The following is a 20,876-nucleotide window of genomic DNA, read 5'->3' on the forward strand; positions in this document are numbered from 1 at the left end:
GCTCCACCAACGTGTCCTTGGTTCATGAGTCATTTCAGCTCTTAGGCCTGCATAGTATCTTGTTTGTTCAGTGTGTCTTGTTTTTCTACTGACATTTTATTGTACTTGCATTGTTTTTTAAATGTAATTAGTATCAATGGAAAAGCATCAGGTAATAAGCACTGTTTGCATGTTCTTTCCAAGAAAATGAGGTGAACCTCAAATTGATAGCCAAAGGCAGAATGTTGATTTTGTATTTTAAGTATATGTTTTACAAGTTTTAGTCAAATATAATTGTATAATAGGAAGGACAAAATGGTCATGGAATTTACAAAAGTGTCCAAACTGAGAAATGCCTCTGGACTTTGGACAGAATCTTACATTTCTCTATGGAACAGAAAATGCAGTAATAAGTACAACCACCATGTTTATTGCTTTATGTATTTACAAAAAAAAAAAAAGTACAAAATGTCTTGTATGCGCAAGTCTGCTGATCATTGCAAGGGATTTCCTTTCTTATGATATATAACAAAGCATCTACAATTATAGAAAAGATCCAAGTCCTTTTTATTGCTACATATATATATATTTTTTCCCCCCATTTGGCAAGTCTTGTCTGATACATCATTTTTTTGCCTTGTTGAAAGATGAATTGTGTCTTCTAACTAAGGCAGAAGTAAACAACAGTAGTACAAAAACATGAACTTGCAAACCGGATATGTTGATTAGATCTCAATAAACCCGTTTCCTTTTAAAAGAGGAATCTGTGTAATGTTCTCCAGCATCCTGAGAATTTTGGCTGCCATGATCCACAGCGTTTGTTTCCGGGGAAGGCAGAAGATATGAAGATCCTCGCTTTTCAGTCCTCCAGGGTGTCTAAAACAAACAAAACAAAAAAAAAGTGCACAGTTTTGAAAATCTCACCAGGTTGTTGTTGTTTTTTTTTAAAGCTGCACAGCTTCTGACATCTATTCTGCTGATTGAGATATTAGTAAGTTATTACTTACCTGTAAACAGGATGAATTAAGCCAATACACATGGGTGAGGTAATCAGCCAACACTGGCACAGACCCAGCTCTCAGAGCTCAGTAAACAATTTACTCAGCATGCATTAGAACCCACCTGTACACACTGCCTCCCTGAGCTACTCAGTCTCTTCCAGAGCTTAAGCTTTAATGAGGTAGTCCATTGTCCAGTGAGACAGATGGGTATCAAATGTGACTAATTAATCCTGCTGTCTACAGGAACCCTATTTACAGGTAAGAAAACTTGCTTTCTCCATCAACAACCAGGAATGAATTAGCCATTATGTTTGGGGAATCCCAAGCTGAAGGTTGCCCTGCAGAAGCACTTTCTTAAAGTCAACTCAACCCTACCAGGTCAGGCTGCCCAGAATTGCTTGTCCAAAGTTGTCTTCTTAGAACATGCAATTAGATAAGTTATCCCCATTTCCAAATACATCACATAAATAAAAAAAAAGAGACTGATTTATACATCCCGAATCCAAGACCAACATAAATTAACTAGGAACACAACAATATTAAGATGCTGACAGCAGTCCAGCAGTGAGATGGAGTGCCACATGTATGATTATCTAAATTGGTAAGAGACTGTATAGTGTGTGTCTGTGCAAAATGCTTCTGGCTTTCAAAGAAAGAGTCTGATCTCTAGAGGCTAGAGGGGCAGATCTGCAGGAGCAGAGGCAGACAAGAGAGGTCTATGGAGAAGACCTTCAAAGACTTAATAGCCAAGTCCCAATTCCAGTCCAGTGGCCCCTGTGCTGCTTTGGAGAAACAAAGTCACCTGGTCGGAGGGCATTACCCTGGTATAGCAGGAAGTGATCCTGTAGCAAGGACCTGCTCTTCAGGTGATGTATTCTCTCACACCAAGGATGAATCTCTAAGGCAGAGCTTTCCAAACTGTGTGTCGGGACACGTTAGTGTGTCGCCTGCAGTGTGCAGGTGTGTCGCGCAAGCCCGGTCAACTCTGATGCGAGTTTGAGCTTTTTTTTTTCTAGAGATTCACTTTTTTTTTTCAGTTTATGGGTTGCTTATTATTGGGTGATTTTTGCTGTCAATCGCGTTTTTTTGGGGGGCTTGGTGGGTGGAACGAGCCCAGCCATCCTTGCATTGGCTGCTGCTGCCGATGAGGCCTGGCCATGAGGAGTACTGACTGCAAGCAGCAGTGTCTGGTGATCATGGAAGGGAGTGAAGCACTTAACTGGCAACAATCAAAAAGACGAGGTACATGAGTGTGGGGGGCCAGACATGTGCTGGGGGGAGAGAGATGAGTGTGTGTGGGGGCCAGACATGTGCTGGGGGGAGGAGAGAGATGAGTGTGTGGGGGACAGACAATTTGTTTTATTATTGTTTCTCATAAATTATAACAATAACATGAATCTTGGAATATATATTTTTAATATAGATTTAAGGTTTTCATGAGATAGGTTGTGTCGTGAAACATTTTATTTATGTATATATTTAAGGAAACATACATAAATTGTCGAAATATGTTTCGTTCGTTTAACCTTTAACCTCTGGTTTACTAGTAGACTGAATTACTGTGTCCCGAAATTATGTTTGTCTAAAAAGTGTGTCACCAACATGAAAAGTTTGGAAAGCTCTGCTCTAAGGGTTAGTGCCCAGGAGGGAAGGGTTAAGTCAATCATCATAGCTGACGATTCAATTAGTAGGAATGTAGACAGCTGGACATGAGGATCACTTGGTAACTTGATGCCTGATGTGAAGGTGAAGGACCTCATGCGTCACATACATAAGATTTTAGATAGGGCTGGGGCGGAGCTGGCTGTCATACATGAGGGAATCAACAACACAGGAATGTGTGGGAGGGAGGCTCTGGAAGCCAAATTTAGGATGTTAGATAGAAAGTTGAAATCCAGAACCTTCAAGATAGCATTCTCTGAAATGCTCCCTGTTCCACGCACATGACCCTAGAGGCAGGCAGAGCTCCAGTGTCTCAATGCATGGATGAGACTGGTGCAGGGAAGAGGGCTTTAGGTTTCTTAGGAACTGGGCAACATTTTGGGGAAGAGGGAGCTTATTCTGAGAGGATGGGTTCCACCTTACCCACGGATGAACCAGGCTGCTGGTACTAACCTTCAAAAAAGGAGAGAGTGCAGTTTTTAAACTAGAATATGAGGGAAAGTAGACAGTTGCTCAGTAGCACATGGTTCAGAGGGAAGTATCTTCAACAATACTAAAATAACAGAAGTGTTAGGGCATCCCGATAAAGAGATCCCAACATAAGCAATAGTAGCTCATAAACCTCTAAGTAAAGAACCAGAGTTAAAAGATTCCATAATACCCCTGTCAAGTGATAAGCAGATTGTTAATACCAACAAAAAAAACAAAACACACTTTTAAATGTCTGTATGCTAATGTCAGAAATCTAACATGTATAGCACTGAATGAAGAGGCACACAATTGGCATCTCAGAGACCTGATAGGACAGTGCTATACTAAGGTCTAAATTACATTGCAGTGATAAGGTGGATCAACTTGGTGGGGAGTGGTGCTTATGTTAAGGATAGCATAGAGTCCAACAGGATTCTAAATGCACAGTGGAGTCCTTAAGGGTGGAAATTCTGTGTGTGATGTTCAAGGAGGAGGTATACAGGGGAATTATGGTGCCCAAGGAAAAGTTCAAGATGGTATCCTTTTTTAGGAATCTGTTCAAGGCTCGCAAATCCAGAATGGGACGAAGGCCTCCTGTTTTCTTTGGAATCAGAAAGTAACAGGAGTAAACACCCCACCCCCCGACCCTGCTGCTCCTGAGGAACTGGTTCCACCGCCTTGCAGAAGGGCTAAGAGCTCCTCTTGAAGCAGCTCTGGATACAAGACGGGACTCCACTGTGGGCTCGGGGGAAAAATCTGGTGGAGTTTCCACGAGATTCAGCCCATAACCCCGCCTGATGACGGACAGGACCCATCAATCTGACATCATGGCTGGCTGCCGGTCTGCGAAAAAGCAGAGCCAACCTCCGACCCAGGTCCCCTAACACTGGAGGAGGTGACTGGCACACGCCCCCTTGCCGCCAGTCAAAATCCCGTAGCGGGACTGGCTTGGGGGGCTGACTGCAGGCATGGGCCCCGCTGCTGGCAGGATCTGCCCCTGGTGTACACCTACTGTGGTCTAGAGCGGGGGCCAGCAGGAAGTACTTCCTAGGTTTATAGAAAGGTCTCCTCTGTGCTGGATGGAGTGACCATTTGGAAGAGGCTGGTGAGCTTGAGGCTCCAGCAGACAAGTGCTGGAAGGTCTCATGGTGGTCCTTTAACTGTGCGACCGCTTCCTTGACCTTGTCACCAAAAAGATTATCTCCAGTGCAAGGCAAGTCCGCCAGCTGGTTCAGAATCTCAGGACGAAAGTCCGAGGCCCGAAGCCAGGCTAGATGATGGGCAGAAACACCTGCCACTGCTACATGCCCTGCCATCTCAAAGACATCATAGGTAGCATGCACCTTGTGCTTACCACATTCAAGGCCTGTTGGACGAGCATCATGAAGGGCTCCTGGGACTGCTGCGCCACACCGTACGCCACCTCCTGAACTTGTATCCAGAGGTTGCGACTATACTGGGTCTTGTATAAAAGGGGAAGGATCCAACGGACAGTCTTCGGAGTCCACCAATGAGGCGTCTGAGGCATCCTGGCCTCAGGGGTTTCTGGAGCCCTTGGGCTCTTCTGACCACCCAGAGAGGAGGGGCGGGGAGCCCCGGGCATGGCCTTAGGTGCAGGCACTGAGAGGCCTGGGGGAATCCACAGATCCCTGAGGGCTGGGCCCTGGCCCTGGAAGAGCCGGGCGTGGTGCCGAGGGACCTTGAGGGGCAGATGGGCCAGACAGCCCTTTATCTCCTGGAGTACCCCATGAGAACCAACTCAGATGTCTAGGGATCACCGAGGGATCACAAAGTGCTGGCATCAACTGTGTTGGGAGGATACCGAGGACATCATTGAGGCGATCCAGCAAAGGTTCCAGCCCAGTCACTGCAGTTGGCATTGGCGCAGGTGCCATCCTCGAAGACAGTGAAGGCACAGAATCGGGGAAGACACCGGTATCTGTGGTGGGGGCGCAATCCACCACCAGGCACACCCAATGCTCCAATTCCCCCTTGAAGGCTTCTGATGAGAGGGGAGAGTTGGGCTCAACTTCTCCTCAGCACCCCGAGGAGGGTCGATGTCCAGCACCAGAATCGATGTGGACAGCCCCGGACCACAGACATTGAAGGAGGATGGGGCCTCCTCGTGTCGAGGCTGCTTAGGTGGCAGGGTGACAAATGTCATGGTCCTCACATGCCCGGTCCCATGCGCAGACGGGGTTCGGTGCCAATGTTTACAGGATCTTCCACAGTGCTTGGCCCGGTCTTTCTCCGGCACAGAGGATGAAGAAGATGATTCGGAAGTCCGGGACTTCGAGGACACTGAGACCTGTCAATCCCCGGAGCCCTCCTGCTCAGACAGCTTCAGGGGAGGGGTGGTGACCAAGGTTAATCAGTTCCCCTCGGTTCCTAAGCGTCGAGGGTGCTGCCACTGGAGTTGAGGGCTCGGATTTGCCTGAGCTAAACACTTTCTCCATTTTGTCCAGCCTGGTCCAACGACCCTTCAGGGTCATTTGGGCATACAAATCACAGCCACAGACATCATTGCTGCCCTCAGGCACAGGATTCACACTTCGTGTGGATCTATTACAGACATAGTCCGGGGGCACTGCAGGCAACAGCAAAAGCCCAAGGCAGCCATGAGGTGCACAGAGACCACAAGGGCGCAACGACTGGCAGATATGAGAGAAGCAAAAAGCACTCACCGACCGAGAAGACCCCCAAAGGGACTGAAGAGAGACCCAAGCACAGGAAAATTTATGCAAAAAAAAAAAAAAAAGAGAGAAAGATTTTGCGAAGAAAACACAAATTTTCCAACCAAAGAGCACAAGCTCCAGCTCCGCAGAAAAGAAAGGACTGAAGAGGATCCCCACGTGGACGCAGGGATAGTGGCTCAGTGTGCCAGCCAAAGTTTATAGAAACGGTGACAGAGATTTTCCGCGTCGGGCTCCATCTGATGATGTCACACGTGTGAGGACTATCATCTTGCTTGTCCTAGGAGAAACAATTGCCTTTTAGGTGGGCTACGGACAGTATGAAATACCTCGAAGTGCATATATGTTTGAATTTGAACAATTTATTTGCTATAAATTATAGTCCATTAATATCAGCGATATAGAGAGATCTAGAAAGGTGGGAGAGATTACAGTTATCTTGGTTGGGAAGGATACACTATTAAAATGAATGTATTGCCTAGATGTTATGTTTTTCAGACTCTTCCCATATATGCCCCTGATGAGGATCATTAGAGGGTGGGAGAGGAAAATCTTTGCATTCATCTGGAGGAAAAGGCCACCTAGGGTGGCAAGAAAGGTCCTATATCACCTTAAATACTGGGAGGATTGGGAGTACCTAGATTGGGTAACGACTATGTTGCAGCATAGTTGCGAGCAGTGCTGGAGTGGCACTGTGTGAATAAACAAACTTTGAATAGTATTGGAATGGGATTTGGCTGGGGTTTGTGGATGCAAGGGAGCTTGGTGGAGGGCCTCAGAGGGGCATCTCCCTGCACCAAAGTGACTTTAGCAATATGGATTAAACTTAGAAAATTATCGGTGGGGACAAGCATTACTTTTTTGTATAAAGAGAATTCAGGGAATTCTAAAATGTGTGGCAGCAGGATGGATAGATATGGGTCTGGAGAGGTGAGGGCAATTTTGGGATGGAAAAGGCATGCTGTTCTTTGAGATGCTAGGTCATATATATGCTTTAAAGGAGAGTGATAGGTTCACTTATATGCAAGTGGTATCATTTATCCATTCCAGAGGGGTAGCAGGGTCTCTACAACAGAATAAATCATTATTTGAGTCTTTCTGTGATAAAGTGGATGGGGTCTCCAAGGCAATCTCCAAAATATATGCTTTGTTGTTGGGAGAATTGGGATCTAAACCTATCATATAGCAATTTGGGAGAAAGATTAGGGGTGATGGTGGTTAGAAGAGGATGCATGGGATCTATGTTTTCAGTTAATGGAGAAAGAGCTTAGTATCTTCAAATGGTTACAAGATTCTCTGCAGATGGTACTAACTCCAGTTAAATCAAATTAAATATTTCCTTCCGTCTCAGACCTTTGTTGGCAGGGTTGTAGAGGGAAAGGTGATGTTTTTCATCTTTGGTGGGAATATCCTAAAGTGGGAAGGTACTGGAGGACATGGTTATCTACCTAGTAAATATCATGGGATATTAGGTGGAGAAAAATCCTAAACTGCTGTTGATAACCATGGAATTGGGAGATGAGTGAGAAAATGAGGCATTTGATATTGCTTATAATAGTTGCAACTAAGTGTAAATTGCCTGCATGGTGGCATAAGGGGGATGTTCTGCCAAAGGAGAAGCTTGAAGTACAGTTGACCAGAGTGTTTATGTTGGGGACACGAGTCAGTGTTATTTGGTTTAACGGCGGCCATTTTTTTATCTCGGTTTGGAGAGCGATGCAGTGTTTAAAGCGTCTAGAGTAATGAGGTGCACTGTTTAATCTATTGGTGTGGTGATTTGCAGAAGTGCTTTGGCGGTAATTTTGAATATATTGATGATTTTTCATACCCAAATGAGGAATATCCATATGAATTAGTTTAAAATCTTATGGGATATGACAGATACTGAGTTATCATGAAGCGGTTGTCTTGAAATTCGAATACAATAATGGAAAAGAGATGGATTTATTGGTTCACTGGATTCACATTTCCAGCATACTCCATTGAAGAATTTATGTTTGGAGAATCAACGTTGTGAGTTGTCCCTCTGAGTTATCGCGGATACTTTGTTGGATTTACAGCGTACATTAGTTGTTATGAACAGTTCCCATTAGAGGGTGAAACAAGGGACCTTGTAGGAAAATTAGATAGGAGGACAATGGGCAAATAAGTGAGTAAAGTTAATAGGAAAAGATTAGTGGGTTAAAATATAAGAAGGATACTGTAATACATTATAAAAGACCTGTGGTTTATAGATTTATGGTATTGTTTTAACAAGTGTATGTATCTATGTGAGGGTTTGATGGTATGGTTGATAATGTGTGGTGGATTTTTATAATGTGAGGGTGTATTATATAATATACAATGTTTTATTGTTTGGGGTGCACCTCAGGTATTTTGTACTGATTCTCTATTTTGTACTTTGAATGTTGATATGTAATAAATGTGGATTGTAATAATTTTTTGAATAGTTGTGTATAAACAACTTAGACCACATATTAGACCTCTGTTTATGTTTTGTACTGCTTTGGTTTCAGAGGGAAATATACTTTTTGTATTTACCTGATTGAGTTAAAAAATGCCACCAGGAAAAGAGCTATTCTGGAGTGGCTTGCCCTTGATCTGAAACCTTTTTTTTTTTGGTTTATCTGTTGCTCTTTGTGCACCTAGTGAAAATAACCCAATGCCAGTTCCAGCCCAGAAAGTAGGTACATCTGCAACAATCTCCGACCTCTCTGCTAGCAATCTTGAAGATAACAGAATGGAAAGTTTCTCTTCTCCTTTGCACAAGGAGGTGAAAGGGTACGGAGTAAAGAAGAGGGAAGCCTCTTGATTCCTCTCTTTTAGCTTTCTGGAAAACACACAAAGATTCACTGCCTTTATTGGCACTACTGTCTCACTGTTTCTTTTGTGTGCCAGTAGTATCTGTAGAAAGCGAGAGACTCTTCTCTGAAGAGAGAGAAAGACCTAATCACTGATCACAGAACAAGACTAAGTTCTGCAAACCGTGCGAAAATCATTTTGATAAACCCTAACCTATCCTTCAGGATACTGGAAAAGGCAGTTTAACGAGGGACAAAAAAATGAAAACAAATCTTTGGTTAGGAAATTTGTTTTAAAATGCAACTAATATTACACAAATGTAGTTTCTGTGCCAAATATATCATTTTCCCTGCCCTATTCATTAGGCCACAATTGCTGACTTGTTAGATATACAAATAAAAATTCAGATTTAATAAACAGCTAAGTATCATCTTTACTCATTCAAATGCATAATTATCTTGGCATATTTATTATCCAGTACCATCAGCTAGAGAATGTTATTAAGCTGATTACCATACTTTTCTTTAGTTTTTTTACATTTTTCTCTAGTGGCTCCAGAGCTGGAGCATGGTAAAAGCAGCCAGATTTGGTGCAGAAGTACCTGAAGAAACTGGAGCAGGAGCTGAGGGTCTTTCTTGGCTCCAGAACCAATGCAGGTATTTCCAACCCTACCTTCAGGGCACTTTTCCACTCCACTAGGGTTGTGGTTTTCTTTGTGACCACAGAGACCAAGGCATCCACTCTAGGTAACTTTAACTGTTCCACTACCGCATAAGTGAGGGGGGTAAAGCGTGGTCACAGCTCTGACCAATTTCAAGCTCACTCCGCAGAAACCAAGAGGTCCATATTCAGACAAGGTATATTCAATAGTGCAATCACACTGGCTCTCTTAAGGACAGTTCTCTGGCTTGAGAAGACTTAGCCGGCTAAGTCATCTGGCTAACTCTGAACATCAGAGTTAGCTGGTTAACTTAGCCAACTAACAACAACTCCCAGTTATGCCCCCGAAATGCCCCTAATGTAGCCGGCTAGAATTTAACCAGATAGGTGCCCAAATATTAATTTAGGTGGCAAACGTCTGATTTATTTTATTTTATTTATTTATTTAAAAGGTTTTATATACCGACAACCGTTTGCACATCGTGTCGGTTTACAGACAACTTAAAACCACGGTATAGGTAGGCATGGCCTTTACAAAGAACATAGAACAGTCAAAGTAACAAGCAGAAAACTGAATAAATGGTTGCTAGGTTCAAAATTGGGGGTAACATAAGTTGGGAGAGGGGGATAAATTAGCCAGCTAAATGCTTTTGAATATGGACCTCCCAGTCTTTCACCACCCTATGAAAAGGGAAAACCTTAACTGAACCTCAGACTTTCCAAAATTGGATCCTCTCCTTCCTCGGTCAGCTCTACATGCTCTTCTGCTAATCCCAGTTTTGCCACTGCCTGAATGGTGCTAGCAGGCAAGGTCTCTCTCTTAAATAGAGAAAGCACACATGGATCATCTCCCTCTGCAGCAGGAATCTCCTCTTCCAGAGGCAATCCCCCTCCAGTTCACGGACTTCACCAGTAATGTGCTCGCTCAGCAACCCTGCCCCCAAAACTACAGAGGACACTTTCAAGTCAGGGTCGGAATCTCTAATGTGCCTCTCTCTGGGCCATTAGAGATTCCAAAGGAAGCAGCTAAACCTGTACTAGGTTTAACCGAATGGTATGCTGCTTAATTAAAACTACCATACTTGTACGTAAGCACCACAAAGTCTGGAGAGGAAGGAGCAGAAGCCACCAAAGCCAGGGCTTTCCAAACCTGCCCTGGATTTCCAGGATATCTACAATGAATATGCATGAGATAAAAGACTTAGTATATGCAAATTTATCTCATGCACAAACTGGCTTTGGGGTTCCCAGAACAGGTTGGGAAGCCCTGGCCTAAGCCATACAATCCCCTGACAAAGGCTCCGCTGCATCTCCCCTCCTCTGTGAAAGACAGAATAGGAGGCTTGGAGGCAGCCTCCTTGCTCCCAGCACTGGAATCGATCCTGGCTACTGTTCCTGCCATTACCAGGTCCCTCCCAGAAGACCCTGCTTTGGGTGCATTACCCAATTTGTCTGCAGAGCCAGTAAATCTTTTAAGCTCCCTGAAGGAGGGGGTCCTCCGAATGACAATCCCCTCCTTCAGCACAGATGTGGCATAGACCTGCCACTATAGCACTCCTGCACCAGCTCCTACAGGAGCAGCCATGTTACAGCAGAAAAAAATAGTGTTGTGAACTTCAAACCATCCCATTTCCCCTTCTCCCTCCCACGCCAATCTCCCCCGGGCAAAGGACAAGGCAGCTGCAGATAGAGAAAAAAAACCTCACTCTTACTGCTGCTTCTTTTTTTAAACTTTATCACACACAGCAAGACAAAGGAGCAAGGCTATTTCCCTCACAGAAAGGGGTCCACCACTTGGTTACCACTTCTTGTCTGACCTGCAATTTCTTCCAACAATAGCCCAGGAAGAAGGGAGTAAGGAGGACAAGAGGGGGGGTAAGAGAGAACCAGGACCACTGGTTTTCAGTCCCCCACACCAAAAAAGGCCACTCACACCCCCCCCTCCCCCCCGCTACCACCACACACACACTTCACCATAAAAAAAACCAGGAAGACTGGCTTCAGAGACCAAAACTTTCCTGGGAGCAAATTTGTCCATGAAAACTTCCAGCTGAAGTCTTTGTGGACAAATTCTGGAGACAGAGAATTCCTGAAGTGTGTCAGTCTTTACAGGGTATAGCTCCCTATAAAAGCTGATGTTAGAAAAGCTTTTCTTCTCTGTTTCCTTTCTGGTGGGGGGGCCAAAACCTATGCACATCTGCACCGGTCTGGTGTGATGGTAGGAAAATTGTTTATAAGAACATAAGAAGTTGCCATACTGAGTCAGACCGAGGGTCTATCAAGCGCAGCATTGTTTCCAACAGTGGCCAATCCAGGTTACAAGTACCTGGCAAGTACTCAAACACTAAGTAGAACCCTTGCTACTGATGCTGGTAATAGCAGTAGTTATTTCCTAAGTCAACTTGATTAATAGCAGTTTATGGACTTCCCCTCCAGGAACTTATTCAAACCTTTTTTTTAAACCCAGCTATATTAACTGCCCTAACCACATCTTCCAGCAACAAATTCCAGAGCTTAATTGTGCGTTGAGTGAAAAAGAATTTTCTCAGATTTGTTTTAAATGTGCTACTTGCTAACTTCATGGAGTGCCTCCCAGTCCTTCTAATATCTGAAAGAGTAAATAACCGATTCTCATTAACCCATTTTAGTCATCTCATGATTCTATACAGCTCTATCATATCTACCCTCAGCCATCTCTTCTCCAAGCTGAACAGTCCTAACCTCCTTGGTCTTTCCTGATAGGAGAGACATTCCATCCCCGTTATCATTTTGGTTGCCCTTCTCTGTACCTTCTCCAGTGCAACTATATCTTTTTTGAGATGCGGCGACCAGAATTGCACACAGTACTCTAGGTTCAGTCTCATCATGGAGCGATACATAGGAATTATGACATACTCCATTTACCATTCTCTTCCTAATATTGTAATTCCTAACATTCTGTTTGCTTTTTTTTGACTGCTGCAACAATTTCAAACATATTATCCAGTATGATGCCTAGATCTTTTTCCTGGGTGGTAACTCCTAATATGGAACCTAACATCGTGTAACTACAGCAAGGGTTATTTTTCCCTATATGCATCACCTTGCACTTGTCCACATTAAATTTCATCTGCCATTTGGATGCCCAATCTTCCAATCTCGAAAAGTCCTCCTGCAATTTATCACAATCCGCATGTGATTTAACTCCTCTGAATAATTTTGCGTCACCTGCAAATTTGATCACCTCAATCACTGTATCCCCTTCCAGAACTTTTATAAACATATTGAAAAGCACTGGTCAAATAATAGAAACCTGTCTCTTTTACAAAGTTTAAAACTAAAATGTGTAGCCTGATAAAATACGTGTCAATGTCACCATTCTACATTCATGTGTACACATTTGGGCTTCAAAAGGTATCAGCTGCAAACAAGATTTTACACTACAACATAGTTCTACAGTATTTTAGATCTGCCTAATATACTATTTCATACAGCTGAAGGACAAAATAAATCATGAATGTTCAAAATTTGCTCATGAAATGCTGAACAATGATTTTGGTTGCCTCCACACTTGCTAGCAATTTTAGCAATTAAATGTATATGCCAAGTGAGCTAGCTGCAGACTAAGACATAACAAGTGTTTCAATATTCAGCTTTAGACAAATAGCCAAAACAATGTTTATTATTTCTTACTTTATTTAGAGGATTCTGTTGACTGGACTGTGCACTGGCTGGCTGCTGTGCTCCCTGGGCACCAGTGTAATATGATGGCATTACATGTAAATAAGTATTGTAGTTTCCATAAGCAGCAGCAGAACCCTAAATACAGAAGCAGCTACAGTGAGGCAGAATTCTAAAACACAGAACAAATTTTGCATTCTGAATAATGATTCTTACTTGATTGTAGTAATCATCAGTGGGGAGATGTTGATAGATCTCTGCCAAGCCTATTTTCTATTTAAAGGGAAAAGACAATTAGAAATTCTACTGCAAAACATTTTTATATTACAGGGTTGAAAAAAGAAATTCCTCATGCACTCTTGTAGTTACTATCTGTTATTTACAAAGGAGCTATACAAAGTCCCTCCAAAATGCTAATGTGCTCTGGTATTTCTGGTCCACTGAAATGGATACAGTATAATAAAGCAGTACTGAATGAGAGATTAGCTGCAAGTCGGGACAGGCAAAGAATATGAAAGTTATTAGCAAATGAAGAGCAGAGCAGTCCTGCTTCCACTGAGCCATGCCTGGGATCTTTCAAATTAATAAATTAAAAAAAAAAAAAAAAAGCGTCCTTGCTCCCTTGTGCTGGCTCCCACTGTGCGCAGGCCTGGAGCAGCCTGGAGCAGCTCAGGGCCAAACAAATGATTCCAGATGCAGACTAGAGCACAGTGCATGACTTTACAGCACAATTCTTGCAGCAACGAGATAAAGTATATGAACCTGATTTGCCTACAGCTCATGAGGAAGTTATTTGAGAAATGCCAGGGACACAAAAGTTACAGAAACTTCTAAATTGTATACAAGGCAAGTACTACTACTGCATTTATTCTGAATCCCTGTGCCATGAATATACTTAGTACCGACATTTTCTTTCAAAGTAAATAGCCTAAGAGCTATAAGTGAAAGATGACCATTCTGCTTCCTACCTCAGAGCCCCCATCCTCTTGTTTTCCAGCTTGAGTAGTACTGTATACCTGATTGTAATGTGCATACCACTGCTGAACTGCTTCCTAGAATTTAAAGCAATTTCTCTTTAAAATATTTGTCAAACACATGTTTCTTTATACCAGTTTTGCATTAGTGTAAAAAAAAACAAAACAGTTTGGCATCTAGTATGATATATACAGATCAGAAAGCTCAGCTCTAATATATGACAAAACAGAATGTGGCAAAGCTTAATACACCTCCAGCTTGAACAAATACAGAGACAAAAAGCAGCAACAATGCTGTGGAGCACACAGTTTCCTACTGATATGGACAAATAAAAATTAACAAATAAGTTTGCAACTGCAATACCTTTTCATTGGACTAAACATTTGGGGGGGGGGGGGGGGGGTTAGCCTAGCGGGTTCCTCCTGTTTCTTTAAGGTCCAGATCAATCAGAACTGGCTTCTTTTGGGCTCCTGCCAGCTCACTTAGTCCACTCATTGGCTGGAGGCCATGCAGCAGGGCTTTCTTCAGAATCTGGCAACTGTGGGCCTCAAATCTAGCCAGCTAAGTAAAGACTTAGTTAAATTAAAGGCTTTGCAAATTCACCCTTGCTGAGTGGCTACATTTATCCATTCAAAATGTGGGTAGTCTTGGGATAGGGTGAGGACTGTGCCAATTTTCAACAAGCAGCATAAAAGCTGAAACCCTGCCCCACAATCTCCCCCTCTGAAGCAGTCCCAACCCTCCCACCCAGACCCACAATCACCCTCCCAGGTGCCGCCTGGACCCACAATCTCTTGTCCTACTGGCTCCCCTGAGGCACTCACAACCCTTTCTGCCTGAGTATACAGCTGCTCTCCCCCTTTCTCCCTCCATGTGGGAGAGTTTGTGGGTGCCTCAGGGCTGCTGAAAAGGAGAAAGGGAGATTGCAGGTCTAGGCCTTAGAGGTACTGGGAAGGAGGGTTTCTGAATCAACGTCAGGAATGCCGGGAAGGCTTGATCAGGCCATTTTTTTAAAGGATCTAACCACTCAATCTATATGCAAAACTCCCTGCGCGCTGATTTTACCAACTAAAAGCTAGCTGGTTAAGTTAATCCTAAGAAAAGTTTCAGCCACAACTTAGCTGGCTACATAGTGGCTGAAAATGTACCTAAAACCTAGCCAGGCATTCGGGGATTTTAAAAAAAATAGACCTCGAAGTGTCACTGCTGCGCAACGACTGGGACTTCCTCTCCCCCAGGGCCTATGAATGCTACCTCTGCCTTCTGCCTACTTGGCAAACAGAGGACCTGACTCAGGAATCAAAACCAGGTTTATTTATTTAAAAATGTTCATATCCTGGCTCTCTACATAAGAAGATCGAGGTGGCTTACAATAAAAACATACACCATTACATCATACTATTTAAACAAGCAAGGAAAGGATGGAAAAGAGGAAAACTGCAATTTGGAATCGGCTTTACATCTTGGTTCTCTGCATGGCAAAGAACTATAATTATCACTGAGCTGCCGGCCTGGACTAGATCTAAACATTTGCGGCATGCAAAGAGTTAAACACAAAGTCAAAGCAAAATAAAAAAAATATAGAAGATTAATTTTTTCACTGACCCAATCAATGAAGGGACTATAACTCTCCAAAGCGAGCCACAAATGTATACAAATTAATTTGGTTAGTCAGCTAAGAAGGCATCACCTGAAACAGAGGCAGCACCAGCACCGGCTCCCTGTCGCGCAAGGCGCATTCCACCGCCAAGCACACTCAACACTCAAGCTCCACCTCGAAAGCCTCCAATGAAAGGGCAGTCTGAGAGGGGAGAGGCAAGGCCAGTCCTTTCTCAGGATGCTGAGGAGGGTCTGCGCCTGACACTGGAATCTGTGTGGACAGCCTCACGTCACCGGACTCGAAGGAGGATAGGGCCTCCTCTCGCCGGGGTCGCTTCAGAGGCAAGGCGGTAAGTGCTGCGGCCGGCCCAAGACTTGCACCATGCGAGGATGGACACCGGTGAAAGTGCTTCCGAGACTTCCCATGGTGCTCAGCCCGGTCTTTCTTCGGCACTGAGGACGAAGATCCTGAAGTCCGCAACTTGGAGGAGACTGACACAGGCCGTTCCCTGATGCCCTTCTCATCCGAAAGCCCCGGGGGAGGAGTGGCCACCGAGGGATCGAGGACAAACGGCTCCCCACGGTCTTTGGGCATCAATGGCATCGATGCCAGAGAGTGGAAGGATCGGACTTACCTGATCCGAAGACCTTCTCCATCTTGTCCAGCCTGGCGTGGTGGCCTTTTGAGGTCATCTGAGCACACAGGTTGCAGCCTCAATCATAGTGTAATGCCCCCAGGCACAGGATGCACACTTCATGTAGATATGTTAAGGGCATAGTCCGGGGGGGGACTGGGGGCACTGATGGAAGCCTGATGTCACTATGAGTTGCACAGAAGACCGCAAAGTTTCAAAGACCAGCGGATAGCGAAGGAGAGGAAAAAGTTCATTGACCAATGAGAACATAACCAGGGAATCGGAGAGAGACCCAGCGCAGGAAAAAAGGATGCAAAAGAACACTTCATGGAACGTTTCCCGCAAAAAAAGAGCATAAGCTCCATCACTGCGAGACGACAGCTCCGCGGAAAAGAAGAGACTGAAGAGAGAGCCCGCATGATGTGTGGATAGTGGCATGCCGGGCTCCATCTGATGATGTCACCCACTTGTGAGGACTACCATCCTGTTTGTCCTGGGAGAATAAAGTAGATTTTTGTGATTTTATTTTTTTTTCTGATCCTATTTATTTTTATATACTTAGAAATTTCGCCTCTGTCTTTACTGATGAGGATGCTGGAGTCACATCTACACCAGAAACATTCGTTGATGGTAATGACTCTGAGCAACTAAACAAAATCACTATGAAACTGGAGGATATAATAAATCAGATTGACAGACTAAAGAATAACAAATCACTGAGACCAGACTGTATTCACCACAGAGTTCTGAAGGAACTCAAATATGAAATTGCAGACCTGTTTTTAGTAATTTGCAACCTATCATTTAAAACAGCCAAAATACCTGAAGACTGGAGAGTTGCTAACATCGTTAGTGCCCGGGTTGGAACAATTGTTGGATGGGCTCAATGTCCTCCTCGGTGTCCTCCAGACGAAGCTGTTGCCGGCACCCTGTGATCCCTTGGTGACCCGGAGGGTACCAAAGCGTGGGGCATCCTAGCTAGTCCTCGTTGGGGACTCTTTCGGGGACGAGGGCCCATTGGTGCCTGCTGCACCACTGGGGTCCTCTGTGCCGGTGCCTGGACCCTCTGGTCCCTTGCTACCCACGGGTCCTCCAGTGCCTCTGCCCAGGGATGCGCCCAACACTCCCCGGGCGGTCTCGGTGAGGCTGAGGCCAGTTTTAAAAAGGGTCCCAGGGCTGGTCCAGGAAACTATAGACCAGTGCAAGGCAAAATGGTAGAACAAAATTATGAAACACACAGACAGATATGGTTTAATTAGGGAGAGTCAACATGGTTTTGCCTTACCAATTTACTTGATTTTTTTTTTTTTTTGAATAGATAAATAAATGTACAGATAAAGGTGAGCCAGTTCATTATAGTGTATTTGTATTTGATAAAGTCCCTCAGGAGAGACTCCTCAGGAAACTGGGAGCAGCGCCCTGTTGTGGACTGATAGCTAGAAAAAAAAGACAGGAAACAGAGGGTAGGACAAAATGGTCAATTTTCCAAATGAAGAAAGGTCATTACCGGAGCTCCCTAGGAGCATGGACTATTTAGCATATTCATAAATGATCTGGAAAACGGAACAGCGAGTAAAGTAACCAAATTTGCGAATGACACAAACTTGTCTTTGTTAAAACAGCAGCAGACTGTGAGGACCTGCAGAAGGACCTTCTGAGATTAGGAGACAGGCATCTAAATAGCAGATGCAATTTAATGTGGACAAGGGCAAAGTAATGCACATAGGCAAAAAATCCTATAGGTACAAACTTTTAAATACCTGAAAGATATCGATATGCAAAAATCAAACCTTTTCCAATGAAAAGGAAATTGTAGAACAAAATGTCACAATAAGACAATCCAAGTGAGATGACTCAGCACCAACATCAGGAAATATTTCTTCATGGAAAGGGTGGTAGATGCATGGAATGCTCTCCCAGAAGAAGGCGAAAAGACAAGAACAGTAGTGGAAATCAAAAGAGCATGGGGTACCCACTGCGGATCCCCTAAAGACTAGAGGATAGAAATGAAGACCAGGGGGTAACCTGTGTTAACATTAAGTGTTACATTTCTAACTTGCATAAGGCAGCAGTTATTACCCTAAGCAATTTACCAGGCAGACTGAATGGATCACTTGGCTCTCTTTCAGCCATCATTTACTATGTTTCTCTGTTACTATGAAAGCTCTAGTAACACTGTCCAGGGTGCAGACAACGTGACCCATGATTGACAGGGATGACATCACTTACGACTGTTCCAGTTATGCTGCTGAAAAGATACGAGATGAAACAAGACCGAGAAACTTCAGAGTAGGTGCCATCATTATCATAATGAAGTGAGATGGGTGCAAACTGTCACCTGACCTCCTCCGTCCTCTGATCTACAAGCAGCAGTTTGGCCCACTGCTAGTAAATCCTAATGTATTGACTGCAAGAAAAATAATTAGCAGAGTTTTGCTTTCTGTTTGCATATCCTATCTCTAAAGATCCCTAGTGAATGCAAACAGTATCCATATAATCTGATTAGTGCTGTAATTTCCAGTATTTGTATATTAGATTATTTGGGTGATTTTATTTATTCTGCTTTTCAGGCACTTCAAAGATTATATGCAGGTACTTTTGGTATTTCCCTGTCTCCAGAGATATCACAATCTTAAAATGTGTAAGTGAGGCAATAGAGGATAAAGTGACTTGCCCAAGATCACAGGAGTGGCAATGGGATTTGAATCCTGGTTTCCCTGGTTTGCGCCCACTGCTCTAACCCCTAGACTACTCCTCCATTCCAAGAATTATTTGATTTCATTTGCAAGTCCAATTGCATATTTTAGCATTACCACCGCCTTTATAGCTGATTCCTGACACAAAACTGGTAACAAGGGTACTTCAAGGCACCTCAGCATTCACAGCTGAAATCAAATAGGCTCAGATTGTACCAGCAGGGGAATGGTACTTTACTTTGCAGAAAATAGAAAGTCCAATATTCTTATTTCTCCAAAATAACTCAGAATTTACTAATTATATAGTATTGTAAAAAGGACAGGCACATTTTAAAGTTTTACAATTCTTTTATATTTGAAGAAAGTGCCAAAGCATGCCTACACATCATTGCACTGACATTTTTCTGAGGAGAGGACGTCCCTGACACTCTTCTTGCCGGATCTCATGGTCATCGGCACACCAACATGGGCCTCCCATGAGATGTTCGGACATCTTAAAGTCAAAGCAAGTGTCGAAGTTAAATAATGAGTGTCAATTAATAAATGTAGTGACTTTGAATTGCTCTAACTCGAAACACCTTAAGTCGAGAACTTCCTGTACACTATGCACCTTCCAAAAGGGGAATTTATTTTTTCAAGCAAGCAATCCACTGCTCTAACTTTGCCCGCTCCCTACTAACACTGCCACCCATACATGTCCTGTGTGCTATGAATCACCACACATATGCCATTTCCAGAAGGGCTATAGTGAAAAAAGGTTGCATATGAAGAACAGGCAAGTAGGAAGCAGAGCCACCAGCTAAAACAGCGTTTCCATGATACTCCTCATTCCCCACAGAAATAACATCAAGAACTTTTCTAGAAACACCTACAGAGGCAGAGTGTCCTGGTAACACCTCTCAGAAGCCACTTTAAGATTGTTTAAAAGTAGTACACCCAAGATGGAAAGCCCCTCCGGAATACTTATAGCCTCAGTTGCTCTACAACACAGGAAATCTCAAGTCATTACCAATCTCTAATCTCCCACATAAAAGCAGATTAAGCTTGCCACTGAGCCACAATCTGACACCAGCAATGCAAAGTCACTCTGAAACTCAAATGTCCTGCTTGACAGCTTGATACTATTAGCCATTGAGCCAACCTAGAGAAAATAAGTGTACTTTAATTATTTTCTCAGTAATTTTAGAACCTAGTTGCTCTTCAATCTCCTGCTGAATTTACATGGAAGCCCAGGTTCTGCAGGGACGCGCACAGCCACCAGCAAAGCTGTAAGTGATCTTACACAAAAGAACAATTTAACTCTCTCTTTCTAAGAGTATTAGCAGTGCATGCTTACATGCAGCATTTTAATCTAGCCAGCTTCTCAAATCAGCTGCACTGAAGGGCCTCACTAAAGCACTCATGACGAAAACCTCTTCTTAATCTAAATAAAAATTTGCCCATGGGTTTGTTATGTCAATTGAGCAAAACTGGTCTTGGCTAAAAAAAAATGCACAAAATCAGAGATGTAAAAAAAAAAACAAGTGCCTGACTTTTTAGGAAAGAGGAAAAAAAATCTCTTCCTTTCCCTTTTGGGTTTTATCTATTTTATTTTGTTGGGTTATTGGGGTGGGGGATGTCTGTGACTTGTTTTTGAACTTTTTCTGCTCTGCCCTCCCTCCAGCCTCTTCTTCCTCATATCTCAGTCCAACATCTCTAACTTTTCCCCTGCCCTCTGTCTCTCTGGAGGTTGTCCCAGGCTATGCTGGCAAGCATCAGGTACCACATTTTAGGAGCTTGGAATTTTTCCACCTCTGCATAAAATAACTTGCATGGATTTTATGCAGTTTTCTAGAAGTGAAAATACTACGCAGTGCACCTGCAGGGAACGGCTAAACCAGCGTACTATACCTGTGTGTAGTCTCCATATTGCTGACAATAGTTAAAATAGTTTTCCAGCGCAGGCTGTGATGAGGATCCCTGCGAGACTGCAGTTTCCAACGTGCTGCCTAAAACTCCAGTCTGCTGCTGAGCATAAGCAGCTTTAGGGGGGCCTGCTGGTAA

General features: G+C 43.6%; 1 protein-coding gene across 2 annotated transcripts in view; it reads right to left on the reverse strand.

Annotated features, from left to right (window-relative positions):
- Positions 1-219: 219 nt before the first annotated feature.
- The window catches only part of RAVER2 (ribonucleoprotein, PTB binding 2), an 85,467-nt gene continuing 64,810 nt past the window's right edge, over positions 220-20,876 (reverse strand). The window contains exons 11-15 of one of the 2 annotated variants that reach the window (XM_029617549.1): positions 20,724-20,866; positions 13,897-13,980; positions 13,145-13,201; positions 12,941-13,066; positions 220-855 (exon numbers count right to left, since the gene is read on the reverse strand). In XM_029617549.1, coding sequence (XP_029473409.1) covers positions 712-855; positions 12,941-13,066; positions 13,145-13,201; positions 13,897-13,980; positions 20,724-20,866 — 554 coding nt within the window. In that variant the 3' untranslated portion in view covers positions 220-711. Of the gene's footprint in view, positions 856-12,940; positions 13,067-13,144; positions 13,202-13,896; positions 13,981-20,723; positions 20,870-20,876 lie in introns of both variants that reach the window. The other variant, XM_029617548.1, reaches the window with a different exon arrangement.

The sequence above is a fragment of the Rhinatrema bivittatum genome, chromosome 10 (genome assembly GCF_901001135.1).
Source record: "Rhinatrema bivittatum chromosome 10, aRhiBiv1.1, whole genome shotgun sequence".
NCBI lineage: Eukaryota > Metazoa > Chordata > Amphibia > Gymnophiona > Rhinatrematidae > Rhinatrema > Rhinatrema bivittatum.